Raw genomic sequence first — 19,581 nt, 5'->3', positions numbered from 1 at the left:
CAGAATCAGCCATTGAACCAAAGAGATACCACTCAAGCTCAAAATCAGTTCAGGTCATCTCAACAAGCTCAACCGCCTGTTTATCAGTCTACCACTCAAGTGCCTACACCACAGTCATCACTGGAAGACATGATGAAAACATTAATAGAAAAAGTCGACCGGTCCAACTCCCAAGCTATACAAGAGCTCAAGAATTCCAACTCCCAATCTGTACAAGAGCTAAAAGGTTTCACCAATCAAGCCATACAGGAGCTGAGGAATTCTAACATGGCTAATAGCAGAGACATACAAGAACTTAAGCAGGCCATGATCAAGGTAGAAGGACAAGTTGGCCAGATAGCAAATCAGGTGGGGGAAAGAGAAAGAGAGAAGTTCCCTAGTCAATCCGTGCCTAACCCAAAAGGGCAATTTGTGATTGGAAGTTCCTCCGCCTCTATGCATGGTCAGGAGCATGTACAAGCCATCACCACTCTGAGGTCAGGCAAACAGGTGGATAATCAAGTGGTCATGTCTGAAGAGGCCACTAAGGCCGCAGAAGAGAAGGAAAACCTGGACAAGCCTGCGGAAGACACAGGACCGGACATTGCCATTCCGATTACTGAGGATCCTTCCAAAAAGTATATACCCAAAGCTCCGTATCCAGAAAGACTAAAACCGCCAAAGAAGAGCTCGAAGTTCAATGATATTTTGGAAGTGTTCAAGCAAGTGCAGATAAACATTCCATTCCAAGATGCCATCCAGCAAGTGCCTTCTTATGCCAAATTTCTGAAGGATTTGGTCACCATCAAGAGAAAGACGAACGTCCCCAAGAAAGCTTTCCTGACTGAGCAGGTCAGCTCTATCTTGCAATACAAGATGCCTGTAAAGTATAAGGACCCTAGATGTCCTACCATTGCTTACAAGATTGGTGACAATCGAGTTGAGAAAGCTCTGTTGGATTTGGGGGCCAGTGTAAATCTACTGCCATATTCAGTATTTGTTCAGTTGGGATTGGAAGAGTTGAAATCCACTTCAATTACACTTCAGTTGGCTGACAGATCTGTGAAGGTTCCAAGGGGAATTATTGAAGACGTGCTGATCAAAGTTGATAAGTTCTACTACCCTGTGAACTTCATTGTCTTAGATACAGAGATGAAAAATGCAGGAATTCAAGTTCCAATCATATTAGGGCGTCCCTTTTTAGCTACAGCTAATGCCCTAATCAACTGTAGAACTGGAGTCATGAAGATATCATTTGGAAACATGACAGTGGAACTGAACATCTTTGATATCAGCAAGCAGCCATTTGAGTATGAGGAGGTCAGAAGCACATGCTTAATTGAGGAGATAGTAAAGAAAACTGTCAATGAACCAGATATTGAAGACCCCTTGGGAGAATGCCTGATTGCATTGGGAAGTGACATGGCACTGGACACTTTATTGGAACAAGCTGACGCCTTGTTAGACTCAACTCCTGAGATAAAGACAGAGACTACAGAAATTACTTTGACATCGTCCCCTGATCCATCTTTATTAGCAGCTGAGCCTGTCAAGCGGGAGTTGAAGCCTCTACCAGACACCCTGAAGTACAAGTATCTAGATCCTATAGAATCTCTGCCTGTGATCATTGCTGCCGATTTGGATAGTGATCAGGAACATGAGCTGCTAGAAGCTTTGAGAGAGCATAAAGAAGCAATCGGGTGGTCAATAGAAGATATCAAAGGAATCAGCCCTGCCGTAGTGATGCATAAGATTCATCTGGAAGAAAATGCTAAAACTTCTCGCGAGCCACAGAGACGGTTGAATCCGGCCATGCAAGAGGTAGTTCGAGCAGAGGTAATTAAACTTCTGGATGCGGGAATCATATACCCAATCTCTGACAGCAAATGGGTGAGTCCCATTCATGTGGTGCCGAAGAAGGCAGGGATTACAGTTATCAAGAACAAGGAAAATGAGCTGGTCCCCACTCGTGTGCAATCAGGATGAAGAGTGTGCATTGACTACAGGAAGTTCAATGCCGTGACAAGAAAAGACCATTTTCCTCTACCTTTCATCGATCAGATGTTGGAGAGATTGGCAGGCCATGAGTACTACTGTTTCCTTGATGGTTACTCCGGCTACAACCAAATTTCACTGGACCCCGAAGATCAAGAGAAGACTATTTTCACTTGTCCGTTCGGTACGTTTGCCTATCGCCGTATGCCGTTTGGATTGTGCAATGCACCCGCCACTTTTCAGCGGTGCATGATCAGCATCTTTTCAGATATGGTTGAACGTCACCTGGAGATCTTCATGGATGACTTCTCAGTCTTTGGTTTATCATTTGGGGAATGTCTACATCATCTCACATTGGTGTTGGTACGGTGCAAGGAGAAGAATTTGGTTCTGAATTGGGAAAAATGCCACTTCATGGTGAAACAAGGAATTGTTTTGGGGCATGTAATTTCCCACAAAGGTATCGAGGTTGACAGAGCTAAGGTTGATTTGATATCTCACCTTCCGCCCCCGCAGACAGTTAAGGAGATTCGGTCATTTCTGGGACATGCTGGGTTCTACAGAAGATTCATCAAGGACTTCAGCAAGATAGCAAGACCTCTATGTAATCTATTGGCAAAAGATGTTCCTTTTGACTTCAATGACAAGTGCCAGACAGCCTTTGAGATTGTGAAAAAGACCTTAACTTCTACACCAATCATTCAGCCACCTAATTGGTGGGTTCCGTTCGAGATAATGTGTGATGCCTCTGATTATGCTGTGGGAGTCGTTTTGGGTCAGCGAGTAGAGAAGATTCCACATGTCATATACTATGCTAGCAAGACTCTGAATGATGCACAACTTAACTACTCCACTACTGAAAAGGAGTTGTTAGCTGTAGTGTTTGCTCTGGATAAGTTTAGATCTTACTTGCTAGGATCTAAAGTCTTAGTCTACTCTGATCATGCTGCGTTGAAATATCTATTGTCAAAGAAAGATGCTAAATCTCGTCTCATCCGGTGGATTCTGTTGCTACAAGAGTTTGATATTGAAATTCGGGACAAGAAGGGTTCCGAGAATGTGGTAGCTGATCATCTATCCAGGCTGGTTGTGGACTTTAATGATAATGTTGTGCCGATTGCTGAGACATTTCCTGATGAACAACTTATGTACATCTCTCAAAATCCTGCACCATGGTTCGCAGACATAGTGAACTACCTTGTCACTGCCCAGATGCCATCACATTGGACCAGGCAAGACAAATCAAAATTCTTGGCTGGGGTGAAGTACTTCTTTTGGGATGATCCTTACCTGTTCAAATACTGCCCATATCAGATTATAAGGAGATTCATTCCTGAAAATGACCAGCAAAATGTCCTATCTTTTTGCCATGATCATGCATGTGGAGGCCACTTCAGTTCTAAAAAGACCGCTGCGAAAATTCTTCAAAGTGGATTCTATTGGCCCTCCATTTTTCGTGATGCCCATTCCTACTGTTCAGCCTGTGATAGATGTCAGAAATTGGGGAGCATTGGAAGAAGGAATATTGTGCCGCTGAACCCGATCCTTATTGTGGAGCTATTTGATGTTTGGGGCATTGATTTCATGGGGCCCTTCCCTAATTCTTATGGGCATCTTTACATCCTTGTAGCGGTGGATTATGTTTCCAAGTGGGTGGAGGCCATTGCATGCAAGACTAATGACCACAAAATTGTGTTGCAATTTTTGAAAGAAAATGTGTTCGCACGTTTTGGGACACCACATGCCATCATCAGTGATGGGGGGAAGCATTTTTGCAACCGATATTTTGAGCAACTCATGAAGAAGTATGGCATTACTCATAAAGTTGCAACTCCCTACCATCCTCAGACAAGTGGGCAAGTTGAGATATCCAATAGAGAAATCAAGAGGATATTAGAAAAGACGGTGAACCCGACAAGGAAGGACTGGTCTCTTCGACTCAATGATGCTCTGTGGGCATACCAGACTGCATTCAAGACTCCAATTGGCATGTCTCCCTACCGACTCGTGTATGGCAAGGCTTGTCACCTCCCTGTGGAATTGGAGCACCGGGCTTATTGGGCTATAAAGCAGCTAAATTTCAACCTCACCAAGGCTGGTGAGCAAAGGAAGTTACAGCTAGATGAATTAGAAGAATTGAGGAATGATGCCTACAACTGTGCCAAGCTATACAAAGATCAGATGAAGAAGATACATGACCAAAACATTTTGAGAAGATCATTTGAAGTTGGTCAGAAAGTCCTCCTTTACAACTCACGTCTGCATCTGTTTCCAGGAAAGCTCAAATCCCGATGGACTGGACCATTCATAGTGCGTGCAGTTTCTACTCATGGAGCCATCGAAATCCAGGATCCTAAGAATGGAAGTGCTCTCAAGGTCAATGGTCAGCGGTTGAAGCCATTCTTGGAACTGAAAATTTCGGAGAGTGTGGAATTGCCTTTGGAAGATCCTATGTCGTCTACTTAATCATCAGCGGTGAAAAGTCTGGCTGAAGACTGTAAACTTAGCGCTTATGGGAGGCATTCCTTTTTCTTTGGTATTTTTAGTCATTTTTTGTGTTGTTTCGTCTATCTTCATTTTTGTTTTATTTTTGTGTTTTTCAGGACAGGTGTTATTATGAGTAAGTTTGGGGGTCGTCTCTTTGCTCACTCTGGTTCCTTATACCTCTTGGTATTGTGTTTCTGCCTACATTGAGGACAATGTGTGATTCAAGTTTGGGGGTATGGAAAAACACTTTGTCTATCTTTGTCTATTTATTTTTGTTTTTATTTGTTTAGTTTTATTTGTCTTTTTGTGTTAAAAAAAAAAAAAAAAAAAAAAAAAAAAATTATGCTATGTTTTTGTCAAGTTTGAGTTAAACTGTGACTGTGGTTTGCATTTCATTAGCTTGCTTAAAGGGTTGAACACATCATTATGTCATTTGGAGTCTGAGTCCTTTGACTTATTTTTGGGTAAAAGAGATTTCACTTGTTTTGAGATAAATTTTTATGAGCACATTAGCATGTTTTCTGTGAGGTATGATGTTTGAGCTTAAGCTTGTTCTCTTTGAAATTTGTTGGATGACCTATTGATGAATAACCATTGGCTTGCAAGATATAAAAAAATAAATAAATAAATAAAAAGAGAAGGAAAAAGAAAAGAAAGATCATGTTGAGTTTTTCGCTGAGTAACCGGACCTCTTGCCTCATTAAGCATTGAGTGTTCGTGTCAAAAGGTGTGAAATTCAATATTGATTTAAGATATGGCTAGTCTGGCTTCGTAGCCTTTTTGACTTAAGTTACTAAACCCTTAGAGATGTTTTACATCTAGTGCCCTAAAGCCACCTGGCTTGGGAGTCATTGGCCTAACACTTGTTACATGGGTCAATTAGAAAGCTTAAGGGAGTTAGACACTACAAAGTCTGTTAAAAAAAAAAAAAAAAAAATTGCATATCTTGCCTTGGTTGTTTCATCTGTTAGGGATTCTTACAAATTTTATGGAACTTGTCTTGAGTTTAAGCTGAAAGCTTCATAATTGTATGCTAATTACACTTTACACATTTCAGAACATATGAAGTCTAAATTGTTCATTTATGAGTGATTTGATTCTGGATTTCCTTTTGATAGTGATGATGGTGTTTGTCTTTTTAAGTTTGCTCATGAATAAGAACCATGGTTTATGTGAAACTTCTTTCTTGTTAACAACATAGTACTACAATGTTTGTGGGTATCATTCCTGTTAAGCCCTCACGAGACTTCACTCGTTCACTAGGGGTGCCTAGGGGTTTAAAAGGCTTGTTGCATATGCTAAATGCAATCGTCTCTCCCACGAAAGAGGATTTATGTTTTGTTTTGTTTTGTTTTCATTCTATTTTTTGTTTTGTTTTGCTAAGGGACTAGCAAAAGTTAAGTTTGGGGGTGTTTGATGTGTGCCAAATATTGCATATTTGGACCCCTTAATTTACTTGTGTTAATCCTTTAGCTGTGTTATTATCTGATGTTTTATGTTAGTTTTGTGTTTTTAGAATTTTGTAGGTGTTGAAGAAAAACTACTTTTTGGAAGAAAACATACTTTGAGAAGACCTAGATGATGTGGTTAAGTTTAACCGAATCCAAGAAATGGGTAAATCGGATTAAGGATAAGATTGGATAAAATTTCGAATTGGATTCAAATTCAGATTCTACACGTCTTAGTATTTTGACCATAACTTTTCGTTCACATATTCGATTGAGGTGATTCAAGTGGCGTTGGAAAGCTAACTCAAACTACTACAATTCATTGTGAAATAGGATTTTCATAATTCGGACGTTTACTATTCCAAAATCGTCCCGTAATTAAATGGTACAAACCTGGACGAATTGTATCCGATTTCAACTTGTAAAACCCTAAGTTTTAGGTCTATAAATAGGGAATTATCAGATTAGTTGAGGGGGCTACGAATTTGAAGATTGCAGAGGAGAAAGAAGAGAGTTTAAGGTTTTCCTAACTTTTGAATCTCTACTTTGTGATTCTTATTTGTAAGTACTCGATTTTACATTATGAATTCAATCAATTTTGTTTTGTCTTTCAATAACATAAGAGGCTAAACCTTCAACTAAGGTTGAAGATGAAGCCTCACTTATGATTAGCAACTTTGTTTCATGTATGTAATATTTCCCAATTTAATGGTTTAATTGCTCTATTGTTTTACTTCTAATCAATTGGATTGAATAACTCTTGGATATCTTTTCTGATTCAAGGATACACTTGATGATTTAAGATTATTCAATACAATTGATTGTTTGGTTTTCTTTGTTAAAAATTGGATTTCCCCTGTGATTTATTCTCTGGATACAATTGATGTTTTGATAAAGATTGGATATTTTCTTGTGATTTACGGATACAGTTAATGATTTGATCGAATATTGGATTTCTTTTGTGATTTGGGTTATGAATGGATATATGGGATCTTTTGATTAATTCTTTGAAGCAATAGTAAAACAAACTTAAGATTTATATATGAGAACTTTGTGGAATATTATAGATCATGAAATTATGTTGTTATGAATTTGTGAGTGCGGATTCCGAAACCTTAGTGCTCGTCATAAGATTTCAATCACTTTAAATTGCTCATGCTTTTGCTTTTTCATTCAAACAAAAAAATCTCTCAAAAATTTGGAACTAGACTAGAATTTAATTAATTTAGATTTAAAATTGCTTTCAAGAATACAATTTCCTATGGGTTCGATCTCGCACTTGCAATCCATTAACTACAATTGATTCGTGCACTTGCGAGTTAAATAAATTTGCACAACAGCCCCGACCTCACATTCATGACATTTGCGTCCACTAGTAAACTTATCCTTCTTATCAGTCTCTAAGTTTTCTCGAGGATTACTTCTAACTTCACCTCTAGGTTTCACAGGAACTTTTGAGTCTTGATTTTTAAACTTTCCATTCATGGGTCTAAAGAATTTTCTAAATTTTTTAGCAAACTGGGCAAATTCTTCATCATCCCCAAAATCCTCATCAAACGAACCACAAGAATTGACTTTAACATTTTTTGCTTTAAGAGCAATGTTTTTAGTTTTCTTGAGTTTGGGTAGAATTAGCTCAGAAGTCTGAAGGGAACTTACAAGTTCTTCGACTCTCATAGTATCTAAGTCCTTACTCTGTTGTATAGCTGCAATTCGGGGTATAAACCTCTCAGGTAAAGATCTTAAGATTTTTTTCACCACTTTAGCATCATCCATTTTATTTCCCAAATTAATGGTAGAGTTTCTAATCGCACTAAGCTTTGAATAGAATTCATCAAAAGTTTCATCTTCCTGCATTCTAATCTCCTCAAACTGAGAAACCAACATTTGAATTTTTGAAGTTCTAACAACCTTAGTTCCTTCATGTGTGATTTTTAAAGTTTCCTAAGCTTCCTTAGCTATCTCACATCTAGAAATTCTTGAAAATTCCTCATTTGAAACAGAGATGTAAATAGCATTTATAGCTTTGTCATTCGCAGTAGCATTATTCTTTTCCTCTGTTGTCCATTCAGCTATTGCTTTGTCTGGACGTGTCCATCCAGATTCAACAATATGCCAAACATTAATAGATTTAAAGTATGCTCTCATACGAATTTTCCAAAGCGTATAATTTGTTCCGTCAAAGACATGAAGGGAATTATGAGCAACAGTAAGAGATATTTGATATGAAGTCTCAGATCACACTCAGGAAAAAATTCCTTCACGGAGTGTACCCGCTTTGACACCAATTGAAAATTCTAAAAACAACTCCAAACGACACCTATTCAAATGTATAGGTGTTTCACAAAGATTATGTAGAATAAGATCTACCCTAACAAATAATATTCAACCAAATACAGATATCAAATGAACATTTAAGAACACAGATATTTGGTTACGAAGAAGAAACCATTTAGAGAACTCTCTAAATGTAAAACCTCTCTTGGGCAGCCAAACCCAAGAAATCAATTCACTATAAGAAGAATAAAGAATACAAGAAGAATTACAAAACTTTTGACTCTTCCTTGCACACGACAAGTGACCCACTTGACTTCTACCTCAGTAGCCCTTTCCAGAACATCTAGCACAATTCTTCTAAAAGATTTCCTTTCACCGGAACTCCGATTGGCTTCACGTATTTAATCTTTTCTCAAATAAACTAGAACAATATCTCTCTCTCTCTCTAAGCTCTCTAATTTTGCTCTCCAAAATACGTACATATCATAAGCAAAATAGTTTGTTTAAATAGAGAATAAAATAACAATTCAGCAGCCATGTCCGGACAGGGATAAGTGGGTGTCCGGACATGGCTAGGGTTACATATGCGTAACACCTCGTGGTTTCCGGACATCCAAGTCTTGTGTCTGGACAAGCCATATAAAATGAACTTGTTGGGAATTGGGTCCGGACCCAGCTTCTGACGGTCCGGACCTGACTCTCAAATGCAGCTTTCTGGAACTTGAGTCCGGACCCAACTTCTAGCAGTCCGGACCTACCTTTCAAAATCAGTTTGCTGGAAATGGGGTCCAGACCCAGCTTCTGGCAGTTCGGACCTGCACATCAAAATAGGTTTGCTGGTTTTTGTGTCCGGACCCGGCTTCTGACGGTCTAGACAGGCCCTTCAGATTGAGTTTTCTGGATATTGGGTCCGGACCTGGCTTCTGGCGGTCCGAACAGGGCCTTCTAGAATCAACTTTCTGGATATGCTGAGATGCTTCATTTTCAACAACTTACATACATGCAAACCGAATGTACCAAAACATAACCTAACATCATCAAACTAGTTCTCCCTACAAGAAGGGGTTTAGATATTAAGATACTACAAATAAGCCTTTCAAGGACCACAAAATGAAAAGCCAAATTTTAAGGTCCAAGATTCAAATGCCTTGTTGAAACAAATAATGTTGGTGATGGAGTCCAGCATAGTCACTTCAAAGCAAAAGAGCGCAAAGATGGTGCTGATGTTGTCCGCGACAACAGAAAATTGCAGAAGAAAAAGTGATTTGTTACATGCTAGACATCTCTCACCACAACAGAAATTTAAAAGAACCTTAAACAATCTCATTGTCTTTGAGTCTTGACTATATGGAATTGCCAAGAAATATGGGGCTGAGGCTTGTAACAGAAAGTCAAATATAGTTTGTCTCGTTGTTGTAAGTTGATTTGTGAGTGTTGAATCTTACATTGAAAAAATATAAAGAATAATTATAGTTAATATATATAAGTGGACTCAAGTTCCTTAGCTTTGACTTTTGGGCCAGAGTGGCGTTCAAATATGTATATTAAATTTTTCAATAATTTATATTTCAATGTACAACATCAACGAATCAGTCAAAAACTCATTTTTAATTTTGTTGTGAAGCTTAGTTTTAATAATATACATGGTTGAAAATGTTTTGCGGTAAAAACAAGAAGAGTAAGCACAAACACAACAACTTCAAAAACATGTTGATAGACAATTGATCTTCTGGTCTAACCAACCATTGGCGCAATTTAGAAATATATATATATATATATATATATATATATATATATATATATATATTTTTAATTCTTCTACGTACTCTTTAGGGTCAACAAAGTCGACCCTAATACATGAGTATGAGGGTCGACTTTGAGAGTCGACCCTAATAATTGGTCTTCAGCGTCCACTTTTAGTGGACGCTATTGATGGGCTTGGCAGTCTGGTGGATGTGGGCGGGGGCAATGGCTGTAGTGCACTCACAACAGTCCATTCCATGCATTCATTAGTTGTCTTTATTATCTTGTGAGGTCTTGAGTATCAAGCTTTGTGTTTCTGCAGGAATATGTATTATAATTTAGCTAGTGATTTTGTAATAACTTTGTGTATCTTATGAAAATATTGAGTTCATTTGCATTTAGATGTTTGTTACACATTTGATTTGATTGGTTGTTGTTCTATTTTCAGGTCTTATTTGTTTACCCTCCAGAAAAGCAGCTGCCTCTTAAATACAAAGATCTTTTTTCATTTTGCATCCCTGGAGGCTTGGAGGTTGGGTGTATGCTTTTTGGGTCAATTTTTGGAATGATCAGTTCGTGTATTTGAAAGTTTGGAGCTATATTTCTTATTGCTCATGACTTCTAGTTCAGCTGCTGTGGAATCATAAAATGTAACTTATGCTTGAAGTTTATTTAGTTACCATCTACTGGCGCTAGAAAAATGCTCATTAAACCGAATACCAGGGAATACCAGTGTTCCCTGGTTCTGTGATCGATCGCACTTGGAGTGCGATTGATCGCAGTACCAGAGGGTTTTTAAGTAGGTTTTTTATATTTTGCGATCGATCACACTCCAAGTGCGATCGATCATAAAATGTCGAAAACCTACTGGTACTGCGATCGATCGCACACGATTGTGCGATCGATCGCAGATTATTTTTTTAAAAAAATTTTAGGACCATTAGGATCCACTTTGTGGACACTAATGGTTAACTATCAGCGTCCACTTTGGTTTGGACACTAATAGTTAATTTTTTTAAAAAAAAATTTTGGACCATTAAGGTCCACTTTGTGGACGCTAATGATTAACTATCAGCGTCCACTTTGGTTTGGACGCTGATAGTTAATTTTTTTTTAAATTTCTTTAGGACCTTTGTGGACCCTAATGGTTAACTATCAGTGTCCACTTTTAGTGGACGCGAATGGTTGATTATCAACCATAGTCTTTAGGGTCAAACCATTTCGACTTTTAGGGTCGATAAAGTGGACGCTAAAAGTGATCATTAGGGTCGACTTTAAGTGGACGCTGATAATCACGCATTTGATCATTAGGGTCGGACTATTAGCGTCGACACCTTTAAGGTCGAAAAGTCGACGTTGTTGTCAACAGTGTTCACTTTAGGACTTTTAGGGGCAACTTGAAGTCGCCCCTAAAGACCTAAATTCTTGTAGTGGTGCTGACTATTGACACGGCCTGCGGGGGAGATTGTGGGGATGGGCGAAGGGGTGAAACAAGTCAGCATGTGCTGTTTTCAACTTTGAAAATAGTCTATGATTGAGGGTTGGTGACTTGGTGTGATGCGTTCAAATCCCAACAAGGCTGGCCACCCCTGGGTTTTTATTAAGTTAAATTTCAAAAGAAAATATTCAATTTTTAAGGGAGACAAACTAAAATTCAGTGTTGTAAAATATTGGGATATTTACAGAACGGTTTGGTGATTTTAAAGGTCTTAAGGTTTAAGGAATGATTATAATTTGACTATTAATTATATGCAATATTGTGTATGCAAAAGAAATATGATATTGAACTATGGAAGGTACGTATACTTTAGGGACTAAAAGAGAGTTACAAGTACAAATTTACTGCATGTCCCTTTTTCTCCTCTCTCCCGTATTGCTTAGAAAAAAAAAAAAATACAAATTTACCGACAACACTTACAAATTTTACACATTACCAAAGCCTTATTTTAACCTTTTGCCTTAAGCCGATTTTCATTGAACCATATAGCGTTGTTCAATTAAGTAATTCGAACCTCAATATGGACATGTACATTTTTTTTTATTTCTTAAGCAAAAATTGGTAGGCTAGGAAGATGAATTGTACGTGACTATATTTGAGCGTAACTATAATAACATCTACCTGCTGGAGCCGCAAAAAAAGGACTTAGACTATGAGAACCATAAGGGCTCTCTCAAGTTCGATCCGACTGAATTATAGCCTAATTAATTCAGTCCCATCAGAATATTAATAAAAATTTAAAACTATTAATACTAATTAAGCATATGTAAAAATTATTTATTGCAAAGATTCGAACCTAATTTAAGTATTTCAAAATTTCTTTCAACACCGTACCTTTAAATTTGGTATGGACATGTAACTTGGAGTGGTTGACGCTTGGCAGTACGCCAGTACTGATCATGGGCGCGTTGGGTGCTGACTGCTGACACGGGGGGGGGGGGGGGGGTTTGTGTGGGCTGGGGGTGGAGTGGTGTTGGGGGGCTTGTGGGGATGGGCGAAGAGGTGAAACAAGCCAGCATGTGATGTTTTCAACTTTGAAAATAGTCTATGATTCACGTGTTTTTATAGCGAGGCACGTATTTTACCTGATTGCAAGTGAACATGCTTGCACAGTTGCACAGCTCTACTTTCGAGGGTTCTGTAACTCCTCTACAATCTTGAAACAATTATATTGATCGACAAAGATGCATTTATTTTCTGACCGGTCTTTATTGGTGGACTGATGGAGTCCCACGTAGGACCCAACCTATTTCTGTCAATTTATCGTGAACTCCTATCATGGACTATCTTAAATTAAAGGAAATTAAAACAAAAATTATAGCAGTACAATCTTGAAAGAATTATTGTGCATGATGACAACTTCATTTCTTATTGCGAAAACAATTCTCTTTCTCGTATATATATATAGATTGCTCAACCTCAAGTGTATAACCTCAGCCTTAAGCAATTAATCGATTGCTCAAGAGACGAGAGAGAGAGAGAGAGTTGGTGGGGGTTGATACTTGTAGTGTCATTGTTCTTTAGTTTTTACTAAAGAGAGTTCTGTAGTTGTTTGTTTGTTGATATAAAATTCAATCATTCATCCAAAAAAAAAAAAAACAAAGAGAGAGAGAGATGGAAGAAACACAAAGAGAGACAAAATGGTGCGAAGAAGAAGAACTGGCATAAGCGAGTATTTGGAAATACGTCTTCGGATTCACAGAAATGGCGGTAGTGAAGTGTGCCATTGAGCTTGGGATAGCCGATGTTATTGAAAGCCATGGAAGTCCCATGACACTATCCGAGTTGTCATTAGCTCTAGCATGCACTTCATCTCCCCTTTACCGCATAATAAGGTTTCTAATGCACCGGAGAATATTCAAAGAGGAACTCACCACTCATGGCTCCCCAGGTTATGCACAAACGACCTTGTCTCGCCGTTTGATGCGATATGGAGAGCACAGCTTGACTGCTTTTCATTATGCTAAATAGTAGCCCAATGGTGATGTCATCATTGCACTTTCTCAATGCCCGTGTTCTAGCCAATGAGACTTCACCATTTGAGGTGGCTCATGGCAAAGATGCATGGAGCTTTTTAGAAGCAAATCCTTCTCAGAGCCAACTCGTCAATGAAGCAATGGCTTCTGATGCCATGGTGACCGTGGCTGCAATAATTCACGATCGTCCAAAGGTATTTGATGGGCTTGGCAGTCTGGTGGATGTGGGCGGGGGCAATGGCTGTAGTGCACTCACAACAATCCATTCCATGCATTCATTAGTTGTCTTTATTATATATATATATATATATATATATATATATATATATATATATATATATATATATATGTGTGTGTGTGTGTGTGTGTGTGTGTGTAGAAAGCAACGTCAGTCGAGGGCCAGTCTTTGGCTGAATTATCATAAACGTTAAATGAGAAAAGAAAAGAAGAAGAAGAAAAAAAAATTACAAGTGAGATCGTGAAAGAATTCTGTGATAGTGATAGCGATAGCTTCGCTTCCTAATGCGCGGCAACTATTCATTCTTGTATATATATATGAAGCTCTGACCTGAAATGCAATGCTAAAAAGTTAAGAAAATCTAAGAGATGCAAAGAGAAAAGTTTATTGCTTAACTTTCACTGAGAGGTACACGGTGATATATATACAAAAGGTACACTGAAAAATAAGGAATGAAAACATACACTGATTTACAATAACAAAAAAGATATCAATTACAGCCCAATTGCCTTATGTGAGATATATTTTGTTGATGTGTTTTCTTATAACCGTTGAGAGTTCTTTGCTATTTTTCCTTATTGATGTGTTTCCTTGCAAATTTTGAGAATGCCTTGTTGTCTGCACATTAATAGTTTCCTTGTAAGGCAGAGATTGTTTCTTTAGTTGGTTGCCCATGCTTTCCTTAGCGGGTGTCAATGTTTCTCCACAGCTGTAAGATATATGAGCTGATTGCTTGACAGCTTGCATGGTTGATAGTGTTTCCTTGATTGGTGTCAACAGGTCTTCACAGCAGGATGTCATAGCTAGATGGTTGACAGCTTGCAAGGCTTTGCTGATGTGGAATTCATATTGCTAACATAAAATAGCTAGATTTCTCAAACTGACTAGAGATGGAAGAAAAACAAAGAGAAGCAACATGGCAGGAGGAAGAGGAACAAGCGGAAGTGGCTATCTGGAAATACGCATTCGGGTTCACAGAAATGGCGGTAGTGAAGTGTGCTATTGAGCTTGGGATAGCCGATTCCATTGAAAGCCATGGAAGCCCGATGGCATTATCTGAGTTGTCATCAGCTCTAGCATGCGCTCCGTCCCCTCTCTACCGCATCATGAGGTTTCTAATGCACCGCGGGATATTCAAAGAGGAACTCACCACCGCCCATGGCTCCCCAGGTTATGCACAAACGGCTCTGTCACGCCGTCTGATGAGACATGGAGAACGTAGCATGGCGGCTTTGATTTTACTAGAAAGTAGCCCAGTGATGCTGGCACCATGGCACAGTCTGAGCGCCCGTGTTCTAGCCAATGACACTTCGCCATTTGATGCGGCTCATGGCGAAGATTTATGGAGCTATGCTGCAGAGAATCCCGCTCACAGCCAGCTTATCAATGAGGCAATGGCTTGTGATGCTAGGTTGGCGGTGCCTGCCATGATTCACGATTGCCCAGAAGTATTTGATGGGCTTGGCAGTTTGGTGGATGTGGGTGGGGGCAACGGAACCACTTTGCAAACGTTGGTGAAGGCATTCCCATGGCTTCGAGGCATCAACTTTGATCTTCCTCATGTTGTCTCGGTTGCGACAGAGTCCATCGGAGTTGAACATGTCGGGGGTGACATGTTTTTAAGTGTTCCAAAGGCTGATGCTGTTATCCTAAAGGTAAATTAGTATATGATCATTTATGTGATAATTAGGAAGCCCAAAAGAAGAAGGCATGTTTGGGTAATGAATTAATTAATTTGGCTTGTGATCAATCGCAGTGGGTTCTCCATGATTGGGGAGACGAGGAATGCATCCAAATCCTTAAGAAATGCAGAGAAGCCATTCCAGAGGATAAAGGGAAGGTAATAATTGTTGAAGCAGTGATTGAAGAAGCAGAAACGGACAAGCTAACTGATGTGAGGCTGGCTCTAGACATGATCGTGATGGCCCATACTAATACTGGCAAAGAGAGGACCTTCAAGGAGTGGGGATTTGTTCTTGGCAAGGCTGGATTTTGTCGATACACAGTGAAACCCATTCGTGCTGTGCAATCTGTCATTGAGGCTTTTCCGTAATATATATAGTGCATGGATTTCTAGTCCTATATAATATAAGTTTGTAATTTTCTTTCTGTAACGTTGTACAAGACAGGTTGTTTGATGTAGCTTGCTTCGTTTTGCGTGCAATTTAAGATTATGGTTTCCTCTAGAAAGAAAAACCTCTCTTCTCTCTCCTGTCTCAAACGCAGCCGACTAAGCTTGAGGAGGAGGGACCTTCTAGTTTCCTCCTCCTCCGACCCCCTTCTCATGGTTTTTGTTCCCTTTCTTCATGAGTTTCTCCTTTCGTGAAACAACTCTTTATTCTCTAGAGTTTTCTAATGTAAGAAATTTCATTTAAAGTATGTCCCTTTATGTCACATATATTATTGTAATTATAAAATTACGGTGTTCAATAATTTATTTCAATTAAAGCTTATTGTGCAAATCAAATATTCTGAATTAAATTACTGATTTAATTCTTGTGGAACAAGTATTTGATTTCAATAAAGATTTTATTTTGTGGAATCAATTAGCTGTATTGATTTGATTTTATTCCTTGATGGGAGGAATAATTAAGTTAACAGCTCTAATTGAGGGTCCCCTGACCTACCTATAAATAAGGTCTGTGTATTCCATCAATTGTCACTCACTGGTAGGCATAGGTCAGAAGAACCTCTCAATAATAATTTTAGTTTTTAGTTTGATTGCTGTGGAGTTGTTCTTCAAGCTGCTTGAGCAAAGCATGGCTAGAGGTATTTATATAATTATTCGTTCCGCTGCGAATTTTATTGTCAATTAACATTTAATTATATATTGAATTATTACATGTGGTATCAGAGCCTTCTCTAGGCTATATTTGCTCAGTCTAGCATTTTTATATGTCTACTGTTGATATATTTGTTTCAATGATTATTAAAACAAAATGAAGGCACGCAATTCTAACATTGTTTGAGAGTTTTATATCTGAATTGTTTTGCAAATACTGCCTTGTTTTTTGATTCAAACAACACTTTTGACCAAACCACCATTAGACCCATATTGGGTGCCACCAGAGCACTAGTAAGAAAGTAACAGTAGTGAAAAACCTATATACGACTCCAAACGACACCAATAAGGGGGTTGAATAGGTATATGCAAATAATACGCGGAATTAAAAATTAAACAATCATACAACCAAAATATGTAGAACAATAGATCACAGAGACACAAATATTTTGGTTACGAAGAGGAAACCATTTAGAGAACTCTCTAAAATGTAAAACCTCTCCGGGGCAGCCAAACCCAGGACATCAATCAACTATAAAAGAATAAGGATTACAAGAAGTTCACACTTACAAAACCTTTGCAATTGACACTCCCTTGCATAAGACAAACGACCCACTTGACTTCTACCGCAGTAGCCCTTTCCAGAACATCTGGCACAATCCTTCTACTTGATCTCCTTTACCGGAACTCCGGTAGACTTCGGTTGTATATGATATGTGATGAAGACACAATCTTTAACTCTAAGAGAGACTAACCCTAACGCTCAATATCTTAAACGCTCTCTTAGCACATGGAATTCTTATGTGGAATTACTTACAATTTCGTGCATAACAGCTCTCTATATATAGATTACAAGAAAACCTAGTACTAGTTGAAATGGGAAGAAAAACTAGTTCTAGTTGGAATAGGATTCATCCAAATTTTCTTTCTTATCTTGCGAGACGATTTTGGCATAGCTAACTTTCGAATTTTGAAAATCTTATTTCACAAAGATTTGTAGCATTTTGTGTTAGCTTTCTAATGCCGCTGGTTTCACCTGAATCCGATTCTTGAACCGAAAGTTATGGTCCAAATACTAATACATGTGCAGGATACAAAATTTAATCAAATCCTATTTTAACTCTAATTAAAGAATTCCGATTTGATTAAACTTAACCATATCATATAGGTCTTCTATTATGATTGGTTAAGCTTAACCACATCTTCTAGGTCTTCTCTTGACACAACACCTCGTATGTATGCAATGCTGACGGGATTGCAGATAAATGTATTTTGTCACTGAATTTGGCAATTCAAAACCCAACAAACTCCCCCTTTGACAATTCTGTGACAAAAATTACAAGATACATCTGAATAGATAACTCGTGTTTCCTGAAACACTCACAAAACATATTAAACGTATGTAGAATAAAAATACCCAATGTACCAATAATATAACAGATTTGAATAGAATATAATCATGAATAGCTCACCAAATCTGTTAAAACACAAAACAAATATCTTTCATAGATGCAACAAGTATATCAAAATCAAAATCATCTATGGTGTTCTATCTATTCCCAGTTTGCACTCTCTAAAACTTTCTCTCCCCCTTTTTGTCATGAATGGACAAAGGGCAGTAAAACACCAATAAGCCCAAGGAAAGTCGGAGAAACATAAACATGATCAAAACTATGAATGCATAATGAGTGAAATGCAAGATAATGAAAAAAAAAAAAAAAAATTCTCCCCCTCAATGTATGAAATAAGAAAAATGTCAAATATACACATGATAAAACATAAAAGACTCATGTATTAAGCAATGATTATCCGGTAATATCTCATAATGTCCAAAATATGCATGAGAATAAAAAGATATGAAACAAAAGTTTCTTCAACATAAGCGAAGCAACATGTTCCACTCAACTTGATAAGTGCTAGAATATTCATATTTTCAGCCCTTAACTTGCATGTTTTAATCCTTTAGTTTTGGTTAATTAGGCCATTTTACTTCCTTTTTGTATTTTCTTTGTTTTATAGGCTTTTGGAAGAAAATAAAGTGTTTCTGGAAAAATTCCAAGCTTAAAGGGCAAATTGGGAAGATCTAGAAGATATGATTAAGCTTAACCAATCATGGTTAAAGTTTAATCAAATAAAGGAAATGATTAATTCGAATTTCTCAATTTGAAGTCAAATCGGATTGGATGCAAAATTGGATTCTGAATACGTCTCGGTATTTTGGCCATAACTTTCAGCTCAGATATCCGATTGAGGTGATTCAAGTGGCATTGGAAAGATAACTCAAACTTATACAATTCATTGTGAAATATAATTTTCCCAATTCGGAGTGCCGTAAGGCCAAACTCACGCCGCAAGATAGGACCGCAATTCTGGGCGAATCCTATTCCGATTTGGGCTTAGGTTTTCTTTAACCTAATTGGGCTTGGACTTAAATCTCCGAAATTCCTAGGATTACTAGGGCTTCTAGGACTCTCCTAAGCCCTATAAATAGACCTCTAAGCCTCACAATTGAGGGGGATCAGACGAAGACGCGCCGGGGGCGCTGTTCTTGGTCGCTTTCCGTGTTTTCTGGGTTTTTGAAGCTTGGAACTCGAATTCTTTTGTAAGTTTTTAATTTTAATGAAGTAATTTAGTTTCTTTATGATTTCTTTTGTCATGAGAGGCTAATTCTTCAACTAAGGTTGAAGATGAAGCCTCACCATTGATTAGTTTTATATTTTTATGTTTCGTTCGTACAAATCCGTCGTTTAATGTAATGTATGTTCGTTTCAGTTCAATTGTGTGACAAAATTGTGATTGATTGTTGTTTATAAATCGTGAAAATGTTGGATATTCGTTGTGTTTCATCCAACGGATACATCGAATGATTTGATTGAGACTTATATCCATTGTGATTTACGGATACAATGGATGATTTGATCTCAATTGGATATTCGTTGTGATTTGTAATAGAGATGGATTCATCGAATGATTCAATTGGTTTATAAAAAAACAATAGAACATATATATAGGGTTTAATTGTTTGTCGGATGCATGAATGAAAACATAAGAATGTATGCTTTGATTTGGTGAGGTGAATTCTAAAACCTTAGTCATTTATCTTTTGATTATTTTTATTTTATTTAGTTTATGTTAGTTTATTTTCAAAGTCAAAATCA

At 37.9% G+C, this 19,581-nt stretch overlaps 1 protein-coding gene and 1 pseudogene across 2 annotated transcripts; both read left to right on the top strand.

Moving 5' to 3' along the window:
* The first annotated feature begins 13,023 nt into the window (after positions 1-13,023).
* Positions 13,024-14,497, top strand: LOC132169834 (acetylserotonin O-methyltransferase pseudogene; annotated as a pseudogene).
* A 34-nt stretch (positions 14,498-14,531) lies between these two features.
* On the top strand, positions 14,532-15,694 carry LOC132167621 (acetylserotonin O-methyltransferase-like). 2 transcript variants are annotated; one of them, XM_088513748.1, is made up of 3 exons: positions 14,532-14,847; positions 14,959-15,296; positions 15,398-15,694. In XM_088513748.1, exons 1-3 carry the CDS (start codon positions 14,532-14,534, stop codon positions 15,692-15,694), a joined length of 951 nt encoding a protein of 316 aa, XP_088369874.1. The 2 variants fall into 2 exon arrangements, with proteins under 2 accessions (XP_088369874.1, XP_059434611.2); XM_059578628.2 differs by having other exon boundaries at positions 14,532-15,296.
* Positions 15,695-19,581: the final 3,887 nt, after the last annotated feature.

The sequence above is a fragment of the Corylus avellana genome, chromosome 2 (assembly GCF_965113065.1).
Source record: "Corylus avellana chromosome 2, dhCorAvel1.hap1.2, whole genome shotgun sequence".
Lineage (NCBI taxonomy): Eukaryota > Viridiplantae > Streptophyta > Magnoliopsida > Fagales > Betulaceae > Corylus > Corylus avellana.
The sequence above is the reverse complement of the archived record's forward strand: the minus strand, read 5'-3'. Positions and strand labels throughout refer to the sequence as shown.